General features: G+C 41.6%; 1 protein-coding gene across 1 annotated transcript in view; it reads left to right on the top strand.

The window, feature by feature from the left end:
• gpc6a (glypican 6a) overlaps window positions 1–23,232 on the top strand; it is a gene marked incomplete at both ends in the record, with an annotated part of 187,944 nt that overhangs the window by 124,191 nt on the left and 40,521 nt on the right. The window contains one exon of the mRNA XM_079997347.1: window positions 20,202–20,332. Within this exon, the coding sequence (XP_079853473.1) occupies window positions 20,202–20,332 (131 nt within the window). The remainder of the gene's footprint in view (window positions 1–20,201; window positions 20,333–23,232) is intronic.

Raw genomic sequence — 23,232 nt, 5'->3', positions numbered from 1 at the left:
CACCAAAAACATGCACCCATCATCGTCTGACCAGCGATGGACACTCATCACCTGGTTCCCGGGCGCGTCCACATATGCTGCCCACTGCTCCTGGCTGTGCCCCCGGAGGAAGGACAAGCCAGGATGGGTCAAAAGCAGAGGATCCATTTCACTGGCCACCATCAAAGCATGTGTGTGTGTGTGTGTGTGTGTGTGTGTGTGTGTGTGTGTGTGTGTGTGTGTGCAAGCATGTGTTTTAGTGTGGTGTGTTGCGTGACGAATAAAGTCTGTTTCTGTTTTAAGAGCAGTGCAGAATATATAGATCTCACAGCATAGAGAACACAAACACACAGAAGTCAGTCATAGACTGTAGTGAACAGCAAGGTTTTTAACCTGCTTTTAAAAGTGTGTGGGCCTATCTCAGGTCCTCCGGCAGGGTGTTCCATTTACTTGGGACCTAGATACAGAAGGCAGCCTCTCCTGCTTGAGAGTTAGTACAAGGGATGGTAAAAAGGTCCACTGCCTGTGGACCTGAGCGTTCTTTCTGGTTTGTGTATAATGAGCATTTATTTTCTATACTGAGGTGCCATTTCGAGCTTTATATACAATTAGCAGAATCTTAAAATCAATCCAAGAACAGGTGTGATGTGTTCAAACTTAATTTTTTTGTCCCAGTGAGAATGTGTGCAGCCGCATTTTGGATTAACTGTAGCCGCTGCACAGCTGATTTCAGGAGGCCAGTGAATAGGCCATTTCAGTAGTTCTATCTACTCATGTACGTGTCAGCTGATCAGCCATGGCTTGGCTCGTTCCCTGCGGTCCCTTCCTCCCGGCATCAACTCTGATATTGTCCTGATTCCCCTGTTTGACCCCGGTTGCCCTGTGGTTGTCTCTGTGGCGGCATTGGAACCGTCGCGGGCCTAGTGTCCTTTCTGGCCACAGCGATTGCAGGTGTTGTGCCCCATGTTGGGACCTCCTGGACCTTGGCGATTAGGACGGCTTCCATGAAATCCCTCGCCTCGTTGGGTCTGGCCAGAAGGGGTTTGTTGAGGCCCTGACGGACCCTGCTGACCTTGGGTGATCAAAAGAAACGTTGTTTCTTTTGATCTTGTCGGCGGCTTTTGTCCCTTTGGTGTGTCTCGTAGGCATGTTCAGCGTGGAGGATTGTGTCGGTGAAGATTGCTGTCTTTCAGGTGACAAACGAGTGTTTTAACATGACACCAAGTGGGAACACCAGTCCGTTGATGATTGCGGACCGTGGATGAGTCTAATATGGTGTCAGGGGAGGTGCCCCATGTTTTCAGGTTTCACCAGTCCGCTGTGGTTGCGGAAAACCCCTTCCAGGCGTCCGTTGAGTACATTGATTAGCATTATACAGTGGTGGTGCTGATTATTTCTACTTTCCTTGTCCTTTTTCCTGGCCCTGTCTCTTTCCCTGATCTTCATCTATTTGTCCCTTTTCCTCTCCTTGCTTCTTCTCTCTATTATTAGCTTCCTCTATCCACTCTCCAAAGGCCCACCAATCGGCCTTGTACTTCCTCTTTCTCTTTTCTCTGTCTTGTTTTCTAACTTTGAGCTACTGTAGCTGATTTAGACTAAAGTTTCCTCCTGTGGGGAAACCTAAGCTTTCCCATTCTACCAAACAGATCACTGTTCTTTCATCTTTTCCCCTCATACATTTGTAACATTCCCTAACTTGTTGATCTTTATGTAGCGCTTTACTATTACTGATACCCATTGTAAAATTCAGTTAACAGTCCCAGACTGCACGCAATACGTCTGTTAGACCCGTGCCTCATATTGTTGACCCTCCCTTCTTGGTACTGGTTGTTGGCCCTCTCTGACTTCTTGCTGGGCTAGTGGTTTCACTACTTCCTGAGCTGCTACCTTTTGGGCTCCTGTATGTGGTGTCTCCGCTCTCATGCTTGTGGCTCTCCACCTGGCAGCTAGTCTCTTGGATTGTCTCTCTCCCTGCGGGGAGCTGTCACCTTCCCCATCGTCCTGGTGTTCTTGTCCCTGTGAGGCGGTCTCACCTGCCCCTTCCTGTTCCACCTGTCCCTGCAGGGAGGTTTTACCTGCCCCTTCTACTGCCGAGGCTGTCGCTCTTCTCCTATTAGCTGCTAATTTTCCCTCTTGGTCTCCTGCGCAGCAGCAGTAATTTAAGTGGAACCAGAATTTCTTACCTTCTACTTTAAGGGCATGCCAGGTTGCTTATCAGACTTTGAACGGTCCTTCGTGCCTAGGTTGGTACCACCTCCTTTTGAACACCTTAACATACACCCAGTCCCTTGGTTGTATTCTTTGTAGGTCCTCTGGGATGTCTCCTTCTCTGTCATCTGTGGCACCTTTCACCTTTTGGAACACAGCTTTATGTATTTGTGTTAGATGTGATAGGTAGCTTTGCAGCTCCCTTTACAGTTGCTCAAGCGGAGGTCCTTCATAAGGCACAGGTATGGGTCGACCCTTAAGCATTTCATGCAGGGTTAGGTGTGTTATTCTGTTTGTACTTTATTGCATGGACAGTAGTGTTAGTGGCAAGGCCTGTATCAAATTTAACATTTTCCATTATCTTGGCCAATTTAGCCCTCAAAATTCCATTACCACGCTCAACTGCCCCTTGCGACCAAGGATGATACACACATTCAAATCTTTGTTTGATTCATCTAATTTTCAGCGCTGGCCTAAACGTCTCAGGCACATGTAGTGCGTTGTCTGAGCTTTTGCTGTCGGAAATGCCAAATCATGGAAATACTTCCCTGCATAAAAACTTTGCCACCGATCAGGAATCTGGCCCTAGTGTGGGCGTGGACACTACCTCTACCCACCTGCTGAAATCACAGATTACTACGAGGATGTATCTCATGTCCAAATAGTCTATCATTAAGTGTCTACTGTGTACTGTGTACTATGGAAGCCGAAAATTCTATCCTGACATTCTAATGTGCACATACTTCACTGTCATGCAATGTTCTGTCAACTGTGGCTGCTAAAAATGGTGACAACCATACAGCTTTGAGGCGTCTTATACAGTAATCTCTCCTCTTGCGCAATGATCTCTGTGCGCATTCCTAATGGAAAATCTTAGTAGTGACGTGGGTAGCACAAAATGGCCGTCGTTACTCAGACACAAACCTTTCTGGGGCCCATCTTGCGTAATCAGAATCGCCCCTCTTTTTATCCACACAATTTTTTTCAGAGCACTAGCTCTGCTCTAGGCCTGTATGAGGGAAGGCAGCATGATGATGGTTACCAGGTCCTCAGCTATCAGTAGGGGGTTCCTATCGAAGTGAGTGATGCTGCATGACTGGCTGTCTCATCGGCCGCGTTTTTACCTGGCGATGATGGTGTCTGTTTTCTGGTGGTCTGGGCACTTGACAATTGCAAGCGCGGTGCCATCAGCACTGCAGAAATCACTTTGTTTCCATATGTTGCCATAAACAAGATAAAAGCTGTTAGCGTAAGCTAAATCTATGTATACATGTGGGCATTTGCTCGCCCCCAGCTCACATGCTGCTGTTAGAGCTCTAATCTCGGCAAGTTGGACAGAGCATGGCTGAGCAATTTTGGTTGTCTGGGAAGTTTCACCTTCGTTTTTTAATTGTACAATTGCAAATCCTGCGTGGTTACCAGTCACATCTCTAAAGCAGGAGCCACCCACAAATAGTGTAACAACTGCTGCGAGCGGTTGGTTTTGCAGGTCTTCACATGCGCTAATTCTGACTAATTCTGTGTCCAGGGCACAGTTGCGGGGTGTGCCATCAACAGGCAACACCATTTTAGTTCCTGGGTTGACAATATTACAGCAGTTGATGGTAAGCTCGGCGGCAGAAAGTATTACTTCATAGCCTGTCCTTCTGGCCTATGTTAGCACAAATCGAGGACTCGTGAGGAGCGCATATAACTGGTGGGACGTGTACAACATCACTGGGTGGCCCATGGTTAATGATGAGGCCTTTTGGAATGCAAAAACTGCTGCCCTAGTTCCTGACAGCAGGGGAGCAACCTTGCTTCCACGTTGTCTAATTTAGTGTTGTAGCTTCCTAGCGGTTGTTTACCTATCGGCGTGTCTTGCATCAGAACTGTGCACGTTCTGCCACATACAGTATAAGTGAAACGGTTGGGAATAGTCTGGATTGCCGATTGCTGGGGCAGATCTTGGTTGGCAGGTCTTGGTCCAATACCCTGTTGAAGATTGTTGATTGTTGTCTAAAAACCACTGTGGTAGCTTCATGTATGTGTATTGGGACCCCTGATATGAATGCAAACAGATACTGTGAATCGGGATGTACTGGCACACTAAAAAAGGCTGAGCATAGATCGATCACGGTGTACCTTTTTAATAGAATAGAACGCCTTTATTGTCATTGTATTCATACAACGAGATTGGGAGTGCTGCTCCTACTGGTGCATGTGGAAATACAAAATTTACAAAAATACAAATACAAAGTTTAAAAACAGCTAAAACAAATACACAGGTCCTATTGTTAATAAATAATGTAAAATATCTATATGTAAAACTAAAACTATATGCTAGAGTGAAAGGTGTGGGTGTCCCTTCACAAGTGAAGATGGTTATTGCACTTAGTGAAATATTACTGCACACTATTTGATAGCAGCTACATGTGGCTGCACATTATTGCACAGGGATGTGGTTCCCTGTGTGGGTGAGGTGCAGAGTTATGTGGACTTAGCATTACCAGCCTTATGGAGAGCTGGTACTGAGTGTGAGGGTGGATGAGAGGTGGGGGCCTAGTTTAACAGTTTGATGGCGGTTTGTGAGTAAGTTATTTATCCAGGTGCAGGTAGGGAAGGGGAGGCCTAAGTCAATCAGTTTGTCAACCAGAATGTCTCAGATTATTGTGTTGAATGCTGAGCTGTAGTCTATGTAGGGCATTCTTTCATAGTTACCTCAACGTTCCAAGTGGCTCAGCATACATACTGTGTACATGTCCACTGTGTACATGATGTTAGCTTTAAGAGGGCACAGGGTGTCTCTCCTCAACAGACTGATGGGAGTGGTCGCTAAGTATAGAAGTGGAGCGACTATAGTTTGTCCTGCGATCAGCATTGGGACTGGTGCTCAACCAGCCAAAGAGGGCACACGTTACTCCACTGCTTATCAAGCTCCACTGGTTACCTGTAGCCACTCGCATCAAGTTCAAGGCTCTGATGCTTGCCTACAGAGTGATTGTTGGGAATGCTTCCACTTACTTAAATGCTCTTGTAAGAGCGCATGTTGCCCCCTGGATGCTGCGTTCGTCAAATGAGCATCGCCTAGCTCTGCCAGGCTATTCTCATTTATAGTTCCACGTTGGTGGAACAAGCTGGCAAAAAACCACCAGAGCAGGGGCCTCCCTCTCTGTCTTTAAGAAGCACTTGAAGACGCAGCTCTTCAGAGAGCACCTCCTCTCCTAACTTACAATTACTAAGCACTACTTAGCAATATTTATTTATTGTTAAACTAATGTTTCTGTTGCAATGTAGCTTGAATATTATTCTCCCTTGTAAGTCGCTTTGGATAAAAGCGTCGGCTAAATGACTAAATGTAAATGTAAATCAGCATAAGCAGTCATTGTTTGGTGGTGTTGGTATTCCAGGCGTTCCCCATCTCGCCTCAGAAGGCATGTAGGAACTTTGATGGACAGTCCTCATCCTCAAAGTTTAACCCTCTAGCTTGGATTGATCCATTTTCTAAGGGTAATGTTTTCTTAGATCTGCCCATATCTGGTTGCGGTGTCCATCAAAACCAACGTCATTGGCATTGTTGCCTGTCACCACCCTTGATAACATCGCTCCATGGAAGATTTCTTCTGTGGCGTGTTTCCCCGCTCGTGCATCAGCAGAGCTTTGATGTGTCCCAGGGCCAGTGTTACTTCTGCCACGCTTTCTTCCAACACTGTTATCCATTTGTTCACTCCTTCATTGAGGGCTGGCAGTTGGGTCGCTAGGCCCATCATGTCCATAAATGACCATGGCATATAGCGTCATTCGCTTCTGGGCCCTTTGATCACTAGGGGGTACAGGCTTTCCCCTTCTTTCTCGTCATTGGTACTGCTTCTTCTGTGCAGCCGTCCTTTGTCTCTTTCCCACGCTGACCAACGTTTCCCTGTCTCCACATTTCGGCTGTGTCTTTGTATTTTTCTTTTTCTTTTTCAGTACAGTGGGACTTTAGTGTGCCATTTAGCTGCAGGTGCAGTGTTTCCCCTTCTTTTTCTTGTATGCACATGCTGTCTGGGTCTTCCCGTGATTCCCTTGTGGGTTTCACTTTGTGTGTGGATGTTTTCCCATATTGATCTTATTGATCTTTTGATCCCATATTCTCTAATGTGTCAGAGTGATCACTGTCATGGCTTCCATGCTTTTCTCCACCCTGGACAGTATATCCTCAAGTTGATCTCTTTTCCATAGAGAGTCGTTGATTCTGTGCTGTCTGTTGGGTGGGGGTCAGGTGTTTCCATTTGTGAGGGGCATGACAGTCTTAGCTGGGCCCATTTTCCCTCTGCTAGGGTCTTGTTTGTTTCCTGTCCTTGGGGAATCATGTATCCCTCTGATTTACTTTCCTCCAGCACTTTTGCATAGTCTAGTCAATTGTTAAACTGTGCTCTGGTGTCCCTCTGCTGCTCTTCGTTAGTCTTGGGTGTTCTGTGATGCCATTTCTATTTTTGTGTCATCTGGCTCCTCCTCTTCCGACTGATTGCCCGATATATCTGCTTCATTACTTCTCCCAGTTTCTTCTCTTTCTCCCACAGGTGTTTCTTTCCCTTTCTTGTATTTTCTTATTTGGTCTGTCTGTCCCTGTCTTAGTGTTAGGGCGAAGTCTCCCTGTAACTTGCCTGTCACTTCTCGTTTCTTGTCTTGGCTAAGGCCCAGTGGGTACTGTCCTATTCTAAATGGGTTTTTAATCATGTGGGTAAGGCGGCAAGTCAGTTTAATAAGGGGGAGCTGTGGGGTGGGGCCTCTGACCATCTTCTATTTCTTTCCATCTTTTCCTTTGTCTCCTTTCCCTGGCTCCTTATTATCCTCCATCACTATCTGTTGTATTGCTCTAACCGTTTGTTGGTGATTACTTCCCTTTTGTCTGAACCAACTTCACACTTCCCTTTCTTTTGCTCTTTTCTCTGCCTTCTTGTCACCCGTGTCTTTGGATTTGTGATGTTTGTCTCCATCTCATTACAACACGCCATGTTAAAAGTGCCCTCTTTTGGCCACTGTGGGATTCTGTCATGCCATTTTTTCATTTCAGTTTTGAATTTGTTTTTTTGTGATCCAGATGACGCCTTATGCTAAGCTCCGCTGGGGAGCCCTTCCCCCTGCCATTCGCCGACCCCCCTTTGCTCCTCCCTTGGCCGGCCCCCATTTATCCTTGTCGTGCACTGCTTGATAGAGACCCTCCCGTGGGGTTATATTCTGACCCTACTGACCTGTGTCCTTCAGAGTGTCTGACAATGTGTGACATCTTGCCCCTCTCCCACCTAACTCATCTGGGACTAACGGTGATACTTAGTCGTGGATTTGGAGTCTGTCTGTCACGGCCCTCTATAGCAAACCCCTCCAGTACCCTGAATTTTGGGTTTAATGGGATGGTGACATCCGCACTCGGATCTTTGCACAACTGTTCATAAACTTGCGCTAGAGTTCTTGGGGTCCACCAGTCACGCAACGCTTGCACCCAGGGAATGTTTGGGAAATCCTCTTTTACTTGAGTTAAATGAACAAATTTGGTGATCTGCCAAAGTTTTAGATTAAACAGCTATGCGTCTTGCCAATTCTCTGCGCCCTCCTCATATCTGTATGTTTGTTCAAGCCAAAAGTGTGTTCATATACCCCGTGTCTCTGGGTCCCCCTCCCTGTTATAGTGTTCTGGTGTAAAGACTTTGTCCTCGCTTAAATGTTCTTTGTCCGTTAACTATATCTCTCGACTTGTAAATTAGACAGCCACTGTGATTAAGGAATAATCTCACCTATGCGTACCTTTTATTGATACTTTTTCCAACTATCTAGGGTGGGACGGCACTCACAATTCCCTTTTTTTCCCTCAGTTACAGGTGCAGTGCTGCGGTCCACAGTGTGAACAGTGTTAACGCAAATAACACCAGGAATCCCTTCACTCCTGCTTGGCTGTTCTAATTGTACCCCACATTTGCATTTGGCGGCGGTTAGTGTCAGCCAAACCAATCCTCCAGCATACACAAGACAAACCACACACCAATTGATTATAGCAACATTCAACAGAGGATTACTCATACTTTCCACACCATGGTTTTTCCATAAACACATATGCACATAAATTATCAATCTCTGTTTAAGTCTCTTTTTTTGATTCAATTTATAATTACAGTAATTTTAAACGAGGCCAATATTATAGGTACGTTGGAGAAGAGACTTTTTTTTTCTGATATCTGCAACCTGGGTGGAGTCCTGCACTCAGTCACAAACCGAATTTGCAGGAAAATTACCTTCAAATTTTGCTTACCTTTAAATTTTGTGGCCAGTAGTGTCTCTGAGGTGCAGGTTGGTCCTTCCCAGGTTTTCGATCTCGGTCCTGGTCATCGTTCTCTTCTGGCTCGGCTCACCAAATTGTCGTGGCCAAAAAGGTCCAGACCTGGGCTAGTAAGAAGTCTGGATCTCTGGGCGACATTTCTGTCAATTATGGCCTCAAAAACATGTAAGAAAAAACACTGGAACCACACAAAGTCTGATGCAAAAAGTTTATTGTGTATCTGAGCGTCAAGTACAGCAATAAACTTTGAGTGGCTCTGGGAAATCAACTAACTAACCGATCTTTTGGACTTCCTTATATACCCAAATGTTCTCTCCTCCAATTACATGTTCTGCCCCTTTCAGCTCTGAAAACCCTTCATAGTCTTGTTAACTAGGGATTTCTTCCCTGCCCCTTTCAGTGCAGGGAGCCAATCACAGTCTTGTGGGAAGTGAACCAATCAAAGTCCTGATACCGGGGAGCTTCTCCTTTTTGGGTGGTTTCCAAAGAACCAATCAGTCTTTGTGGGGTGTAAGCCAATCACAGTTCTGTTACCGGGCAGCCTCTCCTTTCCTGGAAGAGAGTTTTTTCCACAATTCCTGGAACACATATGTGACCCACTGTATACTTTAGGGTCTTTTGGCAGCTTTCAACTTTTTTTGTTTGCACCATTTGAAAGTGGAGAATCAGAGCTTCCAAGCAATGTCTCACTTGTGCAAATCAAGCAATTTTTTTTTTTTGTGATTTGTTAAAGACAAGGGTGTGGCAAACTGTGATTTTGAGATAATCACCTTCAAAGTTTTACCCACACTTGGTTCATTCAGCTAGCTCCCAGAATGCAAATGGGGTTGGCGGACACAGAGCCACATGGTTACTTAACATCCTGGTGAATAGGGCAATCACTGCTTTGTTCATGTGTTTTGAGGGAATGTTGAACAGCATCATCAACACACAACTATTTTTGTTTTTAAAAAAGCTTTTATTTAACAGTAAGAATATACATGTTTTATAAAAGTTGAATTATTTTGGAGTTTAAAAGTACGGACAACACAACAAAATGTAGAGTCTATCAATAATATGAGCCTTGGGAATCTGAAATCTGAAAATCCTCAACCTCAACGAACTTCATCACGTCATCAACTTCTTTCGTTGTAACAATACCTATCCCCGGTCTCCTCTGGTAGTTCTTGAAAATATTCCGTTTCATCGTCACATTCAGGTTGAAATCCGTTGAAATGTTCTTCAAGTCCTGGATAATATCAGATTTAGCAGCGCTGTCATTCTCAGTGTCACTGTCGGAGAACTGACTATCATTGCGGAAAATATGGGCATATGACCTGGCCTGTTTCTTTGTTTCAACTGTATTTGGCTGGCATTCTATTAAGGCCTGTTTTTGTAGAACACTTAAGTTCTTTCCGTTATTTTATTATTTCCCTTTCTGGGTTTTATAGCATACATTTTTTAAGGTTGTTTAAGGTTTTTAAAATACATATACATTGAATATTAGTGGTTTCATATAACATGTAATCAGTTTATTTTCATGTGGGGGTTAATAATTAACCACAACACAATGGTATACAAATACTGTCAGGATGGTGACAGCACAGGTTAAAAAAATAATAATAAAAATAATAATAATAATAAAAAATTTAAGAGCCCAATCAACCATGGCGCCTCCAAGATCTGGTGGATCCTCCGTCTCATTATCATCATCTGCTTCAATATCCACAAAAGTGTCCATACTTTTTTGATCCACAATGTCCTCCTACATCCTTAACATCTACAATAACCTTCCTGTCAACAGCAACATGTTCTACAAGACATGGCAATGGGTGCTGGGCAGATCGTATGGACTGTTCCCTCGGTTTGAAGGTTGGCAGTAGTTTCTGCACATACTGACACGACATATTACGCACCATCTCAGATATTGGTTGTGAAATTTGTAAAATAACATATTCTAAATGATTGCAGTGAAGCTCGTGAAATTGGAGTCTTTGTTATCCCTGTCACTATAGTCATATTAATCTGGCTTCATAAACAGCCATTTATACTTACATCGAGTAGTACCCATAATGTTTCAACTGGCAAGGACTGGGGGTGGAATAGCAAGGCCTGAGCTGTAAAGAATCAACACCATTTTTACAATAGTATTTTAACCACACACACAATTAAGTAGAAAAGATAATATTAAAAACATTTAGATATTTATGTAGAACAAGTATGTCATAGAACAAAAATAGACCGTTCGCTAAGCTCCCCTTGGTTACTGTTAACTGCCAAGCCAGTCAGCTTTTCAGACCAGCACTTCTACCAGGGGGAAATATGGAGAAAAGCGAAACGATTCAAGGAACATTAAAGTATTAACTACTGGCCAAAAAGTGCACATGCAATTGAAACTGGAGATGCCTCAAGGATTAGAGGAAAAATATACTTCACTCCACTTGGTTGTGTCGCTACCACCAGCAAGATTCAAGATTCAAGATTCAAGAGGTTTATTCGTCACATACATACACATACACATACATAATTCATATATGCAGTGAAATGTCTTTGCAACGCACCCGGTGATTACGCACAGTATGTTCTAGACTGAACACGATAGCTACCTAAAAATTTCTACTTGACTAGCTAACTGATTCCTAAAACGTAATGCAGTAAGTCAAATACTATAGAATAAAATAAAATATATAGAATAATAAAATAAGAACTCAAAAGCAATGCAGAGTGGGGTTACAAAATACAGTAAAGGGAATAGGCTTATGTATATAGGATTGACTTATGTATATGGGACAGGCTATTTATGTATATACAGATATGTGCATTGAAGTGGCAGGGGAATAAAGTGAGGTAGTGTTTGTGAGATATACAGCACAGTATACAACAGTACGGCGCAGCAATACGATAACACCAAACAACCCAGAACAGTGATATAGTATGCGGTACAGTATGCTACATACAGTACAGTAAGGTAGTGGAGCCTATGTGTGTGGCTCAGTGAGGACCCCCAGCACCAATGTTTAGCATATTTTTTGATAATTTGGGTAAAATTAATCTATCAAAACACATCACCATGCATACTTTATGGTAAAGATAATCGACTGCTTGGCCGACAATATGCCGGATAGCCACAGTAGCCAAGGTAGGATTGGTCAATAACAAGGACGGGGCGTCGTTTCGCGCCATTTTGAAAATTACGAGAGCTAGGTGTGGGGCGAAACAATTGAGGAACTATAGCAACCAGCAGTGTTTTTATGTGCTAACTACCTCGTTGTGTAACACAGGAGAGTATTAGAGCCACACAAAAAAACAATACCTAAACTTTAAAACTGTAAATTTTGAGTTGCCGCCTGCCACTATTAAGCAGCGGATGGTACAGTGCCGCCACCAACCCTTACAGCCAATCCTTATCCCCAACTTATGGATCTAAATTTGGGGAGGTTTCCCTCCCGGCCCTGTAGTACTAGAATACAAAATATAAGAAAACAAAATAGCTTCATTCCGCTGAATCAGTGGGGAAACTGGAGAGAAATATTGTGTCCTCTAGTCCCGTCCGAATTCTGATACATGGCAGTACGACCTGAACAGCAGGAAGTAGTCCCTCCAGCTGAGAACATGGTCAACAACCATCGTTAAACAAAGCAATCAGTTGTACTTGTGTTCTCCTTTCGTTAAAATAAGCTGTGTCGGGGGTGAGGTTTACTGTACTACTTTCACCTCAGGGTGTTTCCTTTGTTTGGCGATAGGTCAATTGTTCAATGGCAGGTTAGTACAGCCCTTCCCCCCACTCAAATCATCTCGATGAGCCTGGGATAGTCCAAATCGGCGTCACATGTTACAATAACCAGCCGATTTCAATAGGGAGCTAAAATGAAGATCTAAACAATGTTTATGTTGTACCTATAGATATCATCTGTTTGATTTTGAAACACATGACCACAACTTTCGCACATCCAGATGAGGTAGATGAGATATGAATATTTAACTCTTTATACCTCATCTTGGGACGAGGTGGGGGTTGGTTGGATTCACCAACAATACAATAGGGCAACATCAGTCACGGTGGAATCAGGCCGACCTCCCTTTACCGCACCCCAGCCGCAAGCGATACTGCCGACCATCACCGAGTGCGGACAGGACTCAGCCCCCATTGCATCCACCGACAGTGCCTCTCACCTGAGTGACCGCCACTCTGAAAGTGGCCCATTTCCTCTGTGCTAGCTGGGTTATTGAGCAATAAAATACACTGAAACATACCTCTCTATTAATAACATATTATTTTTAGAAATTTTAATAAACACTGAAAAAACAACAGATTTTTGGGCATTCACTTTAGCCTAGTGGGTGCAAAGTGTATGTTGGGGAGAAGGGACAGATCGAGGGAGGCACCCAATCAGGCCCAATTAAGCTAACAGCTAGCTTAGCTATCTTTACTGAATGCTAATGGCGAGTAGATGTGGGGAAATGAGTTGATAAACAGGGAGCTGGTGTGGAATAGAAATGCACTTGAGGGAGAGAACATGAATAATAACGGGAAGACGTGTGTGAGTGTGTGTGTGTGTGTGTGTGAGTGTGTGTGTGTGTGCGTGTGTGTGTGTGTGTGTGTGTGTGTGTGTGTGTGTGTGTGTGTGCGTGTGTGTGTGTGTGTGTGACGTTGGGCTATTAGCAGTTGGAGAATTGCAATGGTACACTAGCAGGCTAGTGCTTGCTAGCTAATGCTCACAATTAGCTAGTAGTGTCAGTGCTGCTGCTTGCCAAGAGCGAGTAGCACAGTTTGCTAGTCACTAACAAATGACAATAACAAAGACAACAACAGAAAGACAATTCACTGAAAAAACAAGACTTAATCCATTTCTCCATTTTCCTCCGCTTATCTGACTTAATATCTGCTGAGTGCAGTTTCGCTTGTTTTGTGTCTGATCTCAATAATCCAAGAATAATTGTCGAACAGTAGTTATTTGATTTAAAGTGTTGAATGAAAATGTAAAATTGTAAGGATCCTTGGAGGGGCGCAACTGTCCTGGTCTTGGGGTTCGATGCCATCTGCGGTTCAATGCCAATTTTGACCACTTCACTATTCCCTATAACTTTTAGTTGTTTTTTCGATATCTTCTGAGTTACATAGGAATTATAAGACCGTTTTTGTCATCTATTGTAACCCATTTTTTGTACAAAAAATGATTCAGCGTCAACAACTTGTTTTTGGAGTGTGTTTCAATTCCACCAGCTCTCTGAAGAGGATCGTGCAGCGCTGCCTTTTTTTTCCACCTGTTTTTTTGTCTCACGCAATTACCACCAGGTCTCTGGGGCCGGTTATAATTTCACTATAACTCCGTGTGGCTGTTAGCACTGGTGTTTGTGAATTGGACACTATTTGCAACGAGGTTCATTTGCATAGAAAATGGTAAATTTTGCACCAAATATATGAATAATACCTCATTTAAAGATGCGCAAATAGCACCGGCGCACCCAGACGCTGTTTGTATGGCAGCGCAGTTGGGGATTAGAAATTAGCTTTTTCCGTTATTTGCGCCAGTTTTAGTGGCTGCAAAAGATCCGCATTGGCTTTGTGAATTCGCCATTCAGAGTATTAGAAATATGGAAAGCACAGACCTCTTAATCTTCAAGAACTGTTCTGTTCATTTCTGGTGTCAGAAATTATAATTTTTGTATTCTGGCCTTTAAAATGTCGGATTAAGCCTTTAAAGAGTCAAATCATATTAGATATATTTTATTTAATATTTTTTGAATATTATATTCAAGAACTGGGCTAACTTTTTTATTAAATATGGAAGAGGTGCTTAAGAAGGGAGAGGTGTTAGTAGTTCATTAATTCATTCATCGCAATTATTATTATTAATTAGTGCAGTATTAATTATTTCCTTTTTAGTCTTGCACTAGTTCTAACGACTCCTCCTGCAAGTTTTTATTTGTTGCACGAACAATCATACTTCTTCTACAACACAATGCGTAACAAAATTCTTAACAAATGCGTACCAGCTTAACCAAACACATACATTGTGAAGTGCTTGTATCGTGTCTAGAAAGGCGTCACATGCAGCAGAACCCTGTTTATCTCCAACCTCACAAATCAAAATGCGAAGTAATATTGTCCATTGTTGAATGTGGATTGAAAACTTACTCTGAGTAAATAATTTAGGTTGTTCCTATGTTTGATTGGATGGAGTTCAAATATACCACTCGGACTGATGAAGGAAAAGCTTTTACAGTATACAGTATGCATTTATATCCGTGGTCATACAGTGGATACAGTAAATATGATTTAGATTTAAAACGGTCAAGATTTGACTGACTGACCTTCTTGCTGAGAGGCAGCAGTGCATTGCACTGCTGCCTCTCAGCAAGAAGGTCCGGGGTTCGATTCCCGCCTGGGGCACTGTTGGCACCGTGCTCCAGCGGGTCATTGCCCGATTAGGGTCCTTTCTGTGTGGAGTTTGCATGTTTTCCCCGTGCTCACATGGGGTTTCCTCCACGTTTAACATCAGTAAGGACTCCCACCAAAAACATGCAGAACATTGTCGTCCGACCAGCGATGGACATTTGGAACCGGTCCCCTGGTGCGTCATTGAACACTGCCCACTGCTCCTGGCTGCCCCCCCAGAGGAACGACAAGCCAGGATGGGTCAAAAGCATTCAGGTCAAGACCTCATTTCACTGGCCACCATTTGAAGCGTGTGTTGGTCGTCCTCACTGCATGAGTGCATGTTTTGTGGTGTGTGTGCCGTGTGACAAATAAAGATGCTAGCTGAGACCTTACCTTAAAACCTTCAATTTGCAAAGTCATTTTTATATTAATTGTGAATTGTATTCATAATTATTGGACTGCATTTAGAGAATGTGTTTGGATGACGCAAAACAACATTTATGTATAATTTAAACCTCGGAAATGAAAGTTTGTCGATATGCTTAACACTGGCTGTGAGCTGCTATACTTAACCTTGTTTTGACATGAAAGTTAAACGATTTATGACAAAAATCCATTAAAGTTATAGAAAAATCCAGTAATACAGTAACTGTTACCGTTTTCACATTGTTGATATTTCATTACTTGTTCTTTTTCACACATGAAAAGATCAGGGGACGCTCAATAGAAGGGGGGAAAAGTCAAAAGGACAAAACAAGAAGAGGAAAAGAAAACAAGTCAAACAATTAACGCGCCTCTGAGCAAAAAAGCGTGTTCAGCAAGGCAGCACAGAGCGCAGCAGAGCTCAGCCACACAACGCTACACGATAAACACAAGACAAGCGCTCTAATAACAAAAGAGGAAGGTTACTGTACATCTGGGGAAACAACTCGATATTTCTGACCTAATCTCAGCTAGACTGACTTAACAGCTCAAAGAAAATAGACCAAGAAAGGGGTAAAAAAAAAAAAAAAAAAAGGAAAAAGATTTGTTCAGCACTGTTATTGAGCTGCATGACGGCACGTCTGTCCTTGAAGGCAGAAAGGCGTAGAAATGGAAAGGTTGTGAAATTGCATTGAGCTTACATAGGAAAACTGGAATGTGGACGGTACCGGACCATGAGAGTAACTGAAAACTCACATTTTTGCTGGAATGATGGAGACAGAAATATAGCGAGCTCTTGGTAGATGTTTTGACAGTGCACATCTCTAGGATGCATGCAATATCTAAGAAGGTGCATTCTCTCCCAGTGGTATATAAAACACACGTAATTTACAAAAACGCGTTTTTTAATCGAAATTTTATAAAAAGTAACGTAATACAAGTATCAGATGAGTTCTGCTCATGTACAGAATATTCTACCCAAGAAAAAAGAAAGGGGGAAATGATCTGCGGTTATTCTTATCCTGAGTGGGGCCACCTCAAGACCCGGGTCTTTTTCGAGAAATTGTCTGTAAAATACTTTAGATGGGAGATTTTTAGGGGAGTGTGGCGGTGTGGAAAAAAATAAAACCCAGGCCAAAGAAGGTGCTTCTAGTCTAAGGACATTGGAAGTACTTTTTGGTCTATTTTATAATAGAAACTCATCATAGTGCAACACCCGTACAGAGGATTTTGTGAAAGAAAAGTCACCCGTTGATTACTTTCAATGTGTTTATGCGAGAGCTGGTTCACACAGTGGTTGCAGCTAAATTTAAATGGTGGAAGGCGATGGCAAAACGCAGACATAATTCAACTTTTGCTGCACACTTCTTACAGTTCAGTCAGGCCAAGTGTATTGATGTCACATAGCAGAGGATATTTCAAATCTATGATATCAATGCAATTTTGTAGCCATTTTCATTAATGAAAATGTAAAATAAATGTAAAAAAACATATTCATTTATTTATTAAATCGGTATATGAATTAAACAAAAAAATGAAATAAAAGAATAATCATTAATTAATCAATTCAAGATATTATATATATATAATATATATATAATATGTATTCAATATATATCATTTATTAAATAAATAAATTCAATGACTAAATGTATGAATACATAGATAAATTATAAAAAAAAAATACATAAATACAATTTTATTTTTTTTTTGTTTAGGGATTTTATCTCCATAGACTGACTAGCACCACAGAGTCCAGTAGTCAGAGCTCATTTAAATTTGCAGATGTTGCAGGTTTCCTATTTGTCTTTCCACGGTGATGAATTACGCTCAGAATGGGTACCTCGTTCGGACACCACTTATAACCAACCCATAATGTTTTTTAAATCACCCCCTCTACCTTCCCATTTTCTGCCATTTCTCTCAGAAGCTATTTAAACATATAAAATATAGACTCATTTTAGAATCTTGTCCGTTGCTTTCAATATTCGCTGAATATTCAAGAACAAGTCGCGCCTTAGTCAATGGAGGATTTGGTGATTATGAGCCTTCCGTGGAGTTAACAAAAGCAATTTTCTTTCTACCAATTTCCTCTGCTTCCTTTTCCAGGCAGATACTGATTTCCTATACTCTCTAATACTTCTCCAACATTTATTAGTCGGCTATAAACGCTCCACAGGACTGCGTCAGCTTGGCTGCCTGAGGTGACCTCGAGCGAGCGCCTGATGGAAGTCTAACCAAGCATCACACTCAATTTGAGAGCCCGGTGTAAATAAACACAAGAGGGCAGATAGCGCAGCCTGCGAAGCTCCCTTTCTCGAAGAAGTGCACTGGAAACAACATTGTTATGTATTTTCAAGCCTCAGTGACTTTCTTTGTCCAGACAAAGAGAGAAGAAGCTGCGTTTAGTTATTATACTACACATTGTTTGAACCAACTTCCAGAAGATCTAGTTCTTGTCCCAATTGCTACTGCTTTAATGTACAGGCTCAAACCTTTGGATTTGCAACTGCTTTTCAGTAACTAATATGCCTGTTTTGAATTACACTTCAAGCTTCTATCGGGCTTTTTGACCGTTTTTACATTTTTTTTCAGAAGTGAGTTGGTAACATTCTGACTGAGTTCCTAATTGGGTTGCTCCCTTCACCAAAGCTGTTTTAAATTGCACTACAATATCTATCTGTTTTTAGCTTCTTATTTCTATGCTTTTATTCATCTTTACTTTTATATGTAAAGCACTTTGATTTGCCCTTGCGTATTAAATGTGCTATGCTAATGAACTTGCCCGACCATGCCTATTTATGTCATGCCACGCCTTAAATATCTGGATGATTGGTAAATATTTGCCTACCTATCCTACTTTCTATTTGTACTTTTTAACACATAACATTATCTCAATAGCAGTGTCATTTTCAAATTTCACATTCATGAAAGCCTGAACCTTTGATTGCTTCGTTGTTGGGCAGTTGAAATAAGATGGAACAGCCTATAGGAATTCTCATTCTCTTCCATAAATTGTATTGTTTGCTGACAGATGTTATCAGTTTGAGTGCACTGACAAGGGTTATAAGCCAAAAACTAAAACATCATCTCATTTCGTAGACTTGAGGGACAAGAGAAGGTGGGGCTTCTTTATGTTTTTTCAAAGCTGGCTTTGAAACCTCTTCTACTGGGAACGCGCTTAAAGTTTTCAAAGCGGCCTTTGAGCAGATTGCTTCCACAGTGGAGGACCTGTGCAATTGAAGGTTTAGCTTTGGCCCTGAACTATAGGCATCGATTTCAGGGGGAACACAGGGGATATGTCCCCCTCAATATTTAGAACACTAGAATATTTACAACACGTGCATTTGCCCCCCGCACAATAGGAACACAAAAGAAGCAGAAGACTTTTATTTTGAAAATCTGTGATAATGTTACAAATAGACGCAACAATGCCTCCGACAGGGGCGGCTTTTTTTTTTTTTTCAGCACTGTGCCTCTTTTTTACTCCCAAAATATGAATATGAAATATGAGCTCATACAACCACTGAACATTTTGTGGCAAACGTAATTATCCCCGCCACACACACACACACACACACACACACACACACACACACACACACACACACACACACACACACACACACACACACACACACACACACAGTGTGATCTTTGCCAGCAGCGACACAGTCTCCTCTCCTCTGGTGCTGTGCACACGCCATAAGGGAGGAGGTCCCATATTAGGAATGTTTTTCTCAAAAAAGCCTCAAAAGCCAGTAAGTTGTGAGCCACTAGGTAATGTTTTTCGAGTTTACTTTTAGAAGCATTGTTTGCTAGTTTGCCAACTAAGGTAATGTTGCCTCTGGCAATGCCTGCCAATAGAAGCTGGTGCCTGAATTGTTTGTTTCCCTTTACATAAATAAAGACATTTCCACCATAAATTGATGCAGAAAAGGCACAAATTGGTGCATAAAAATTCACCAGAATGCAGGAATTAAGTGTTTGTCGCTCAAAATTTCCTGGGGGAGGACCACCCCCCCCGCTTAATGCCTTCCCCCCCGTGTTCAAACAGAAGCTACGCCCCTGCCCTGAACCATTATCACCTTTCAGCTGATTGTTCCCGTGTCTCCATAATTCTACCTCCCCCTTGGCCTCGACCGGTTTTGTATCGCTGACCCCTTTGCGACAAACATTGGAAGCCGTTCAATAGCTTTTTTCTTTTTTTTCCTTAAGGACAAGATAGCAAAATGGAAACACTTTGTCTGCACCCAGACGTCCTCCCACCTTGACTGATCGATAGCACCATCCCACCTGGAACAATAGCTTGCATTTGTTCAAAACCACATTGTTTCACTACAGAGAAAAGTGGTGATTGGTCACGCTATCTGGGGTATTGATTCATGATTTTCTGTTCGAACTTAAATAATTATTACATTTAAGAGTTTAAAAATGTACTGTTAAGAATTCAGATGTCTCAATCCATAGTTTTCCATTTTTGGTATGTCTATTCAATCAACAAGGACACAAACCAATTGATTTCAGACCTGTCAATAAGGGCGTTTGAAGGTCATTATCATTCCCTACCTAGCATTCCCTTGATATTCCTCAGAACACACATATATATATATATGCACACACACAAGCATCGTTGGAATTGTAAAAGCTATGATCCAAGGTTCTGCCTTACCTCCCATTCCGTTCCATGGGAGCGATTTTTTTTCATGCAAATCCAGCCTTTTGTGTTAGAGTGCATGTAAGCACTAAGCGAAGCCCACTGAAAAGCCAAATTTCTGCTTTGACATAGCATATCCTGTTACATAGATCAAGAACTCCGAGGTTCACCCTTTTCACACAACCTCCTGCTCTGGCTGTGGGTGTGTGTGTGTGTGTGTGTGTGTGTGTGTGTACGGTGTGTATCCCTAAACTTTATATGTGTTCTCTGTGTTGTGACAGATGCCATGCTGCTCGTGGCAGATCGACTGGAGGGCCCCTTCAACATCGAGGCGGTCATCGAGCCGATAGATGTCAAGATCTCTGAAGCCATCATGATCATGCAGGACAACAGTATGCAAGTGTCAGCTAAGGTATGTTGACTTGGTATGGGTCAAAACATCTAAATATATATACTGTTTATATATATATATATTTATTTATATATATATATGTAGCGCAAATGCACAGTGCAAGTGCATTTGCACATAGGAGGAATTTGACATTGTGGGCTGTAGTGTTAAAGCTTTGAGTAATGACTTTTTTATGGTAAAATATAGAGATGGCACGATACCACATTCCAATACCGAAATCTTGAGTGTCTTGTGCTACAAATACAATATTCTTTCTCCTTAACAGCTAATATTCTTTTAATATTTTTTATACTGTAGATGCATCTTACTTTTACTTAAGTACCATGCTCAAATTGCTCAACAAACATATACAGTGAAAGTTTGTGAAAAATTACCGCATTGAAAAATAATAAATATATACAGTTTTTATCATGTAGCATTCTATATTTACTTTTGATTTTAATTCTCACATTTTTCAGACTGTTGAGCATTTTTATTTTTTAATGCTAATGGTCTGTATTGGAATGCATTAAACCTCACTAAAACAAATTCCTTGTATACAGTGGGGCAAAAAAGTATTTAGTCAGCCACCAATTGTGCAAGTTCTCCCACTTAAAAAGATGAGAGAGGCCTGTTATTTTCATCATAGGTTCACTGAGCGAATAAAGCTCATTCTGATTCTTTCCTTCTCTTAGCGTTGCAATACACAGTGAAAGTGAATTTGTACATACTGTAAGAGGAAATTTAGATTTGCATTACTATTTTTGGGGTAAAATATAGAGATGGCACGATGCCACTGTTTCTTTTCCGAAAGAACTGAAATCTTGAGTATCTTGACGATACATGTATATATTAGAATAATATTATAACAACATTTTTTTCTCTTTATCAACTAGTAATCTTTAAATCACAGTAGTACCTTGATTTACGAGTGCACTAACATACAAGTTTTCCGAGTTACGAGCTGTCGTTCCGTCGATTTTTTGTTTTGATTTGCGAGCAACACTGAGTTACGAGGAGCGAGCTTCAGGTACGTCGCCGCTAGTTGGCGTGGAGAGCGAATGCGGCCAGCATGCCGCGTCTCACTGCTTCACTTCACGTGGTTACCTAACCGTGGAAGCATCTCTTTTGTGTTTTGTGCTCGCGTTTTGTGCTTTTCGTGCCGTTATTTTGCCAATTTTTTTTTCTAACCATGGGTCCTAAGAAAGTAAGTGCTGAGAAGAAGAAGCGGATGATTGAATTAAATCATGAAATCATAGAAAAACATGAGCGATTCTCTTCGATATTCTCTTTTATTAGGTTTTATTATGTTTTTATACAATATTTCTTATTTATAAAAACATTTTTCTTATTTAAAAACACATAACAAAAAAAATTGGGGTGGTTTTTTGGGGGTTGGAACGGATTAATGGCATTTCAATTAATTTCAATGGGGAAAATTGATTTGCTATACGAGCAGATTGAATTACGAGCTCTGTCACGGAACGAATTAAACTCGTAGTCAAAGTACCACTGTATTTATATTCAAGCAATTTTCTTAACATGGTCATCTCAAACTATACTCAAACTGCTGGTGCTATCTCTACAAAAATATTATCTTTAAATTGCTATTACTATTGAAGTTATCCTCATGAAACCCCAAGGTGAGCTGAATGTCAGACTTGCGAGAAACAGTACTGCATCATGGGAAGAGGTTTACATCCATATAAGATAAGATAAGATAAAGATACTTTCTTTATCCCCAAAGGGAAATTCCAGTGTTGCAGCAGCAATGACATACATGACAAAACACACATGACAAAAACACACGTTTTTTAATCAAAATTTTGTAATAAGTAAAGAAAAAAGAAAATATCTATGAATCATTGTTACAAAAGATGCAAACTCATCCATAACAGTTCCATAGAAGACTTAGAAGAAGAATAGTGTTTTTACTTTACAGGGGGTTTATCAAGGGCAGTGAGGTTACAGCAGCGGATGAACTGTCCAATTTGAGGGAGCATCTACATGTCATCCAAAGTAAAGCTGAATTAAAGGCCGTCTCTGTATTTTCTCCTTATTTTCTTTATTTTTTTCATTTTTTCGCAGATAACTAGCCTACACAAGGATTTATTTTGTTCCCCTCTCAGACAGGCCACCTTTCCATGTCCTTCTTTGAAATATCAGCCATCCATCTTAAATTAAAATATTCTTTAAAAGCCAATCTTTTCATCTTTCAATCTTTTCATTTTTAACCTGTGCTGTCAGCATGCTGGCCGTATTTGTATGCCATTGCATCTGAATGCCATTTTCCGGCACACCCGACTTACCCAAAGGGGTGCTCGAGGACTTTAATCTGTTAATTTATCTACAATTCCAAAAAAAAAATTAAATAACATGAACAAGTCAAACGGACACATACAGTATGAGTGAGAAGTGTCGCTGGAGCCATGTACCACATTAAAGTTGTCTGTCACAGTCTGAACCAGAGGCCAGCAGGCAGCCGGACCTGGAATACTAATCGCATTTTTCTGCTCGAGGTGGATGCTGTTTAGCCCCAGATTTCAGAATTCAATGTTGTGGGGTTTTTTCCCTCAGTGTACCCTCTTGCAGTTTGTTTTACACAGAATGACAAATGTTGAGTTTGTATTTTAAGTAAATTCAACATCCGTCTTTTTATTTTCACGCTGAATGATGTGTCTGACGCTGGCTGGCTATTTGACGACACTCGTTCAGTCATATTTTTTTGTGCTTCAACAGTCAGCGGTGGAGTGTTTCGTCGGGGTTGTCTACGGTGTGTGTTATCTGACAACCAATATTTTGTGAAAGACGTAAATTGAAGCCTTTCAAGAGAAGGGAGATCGGAGGTGCAGCGAATTTGGTTACAGGGCCGTGACAAATAAGAATACACACTTGAACAAACACGTCTCATCAAAGCCGCT

Source organism: Zeus faber, assembly GCF_960531495.2.
Source record: "Zeus faber genome assembly, chromosome: 3".
NCBI lineage: Eukaryota > Metazoa > Chordata > Actinopteri > Zeiformes > Zeidae > Zeus > Zeus faber.
This window is presented reverse-complemented; position numbering and strand designations above follow the sequence as displayed.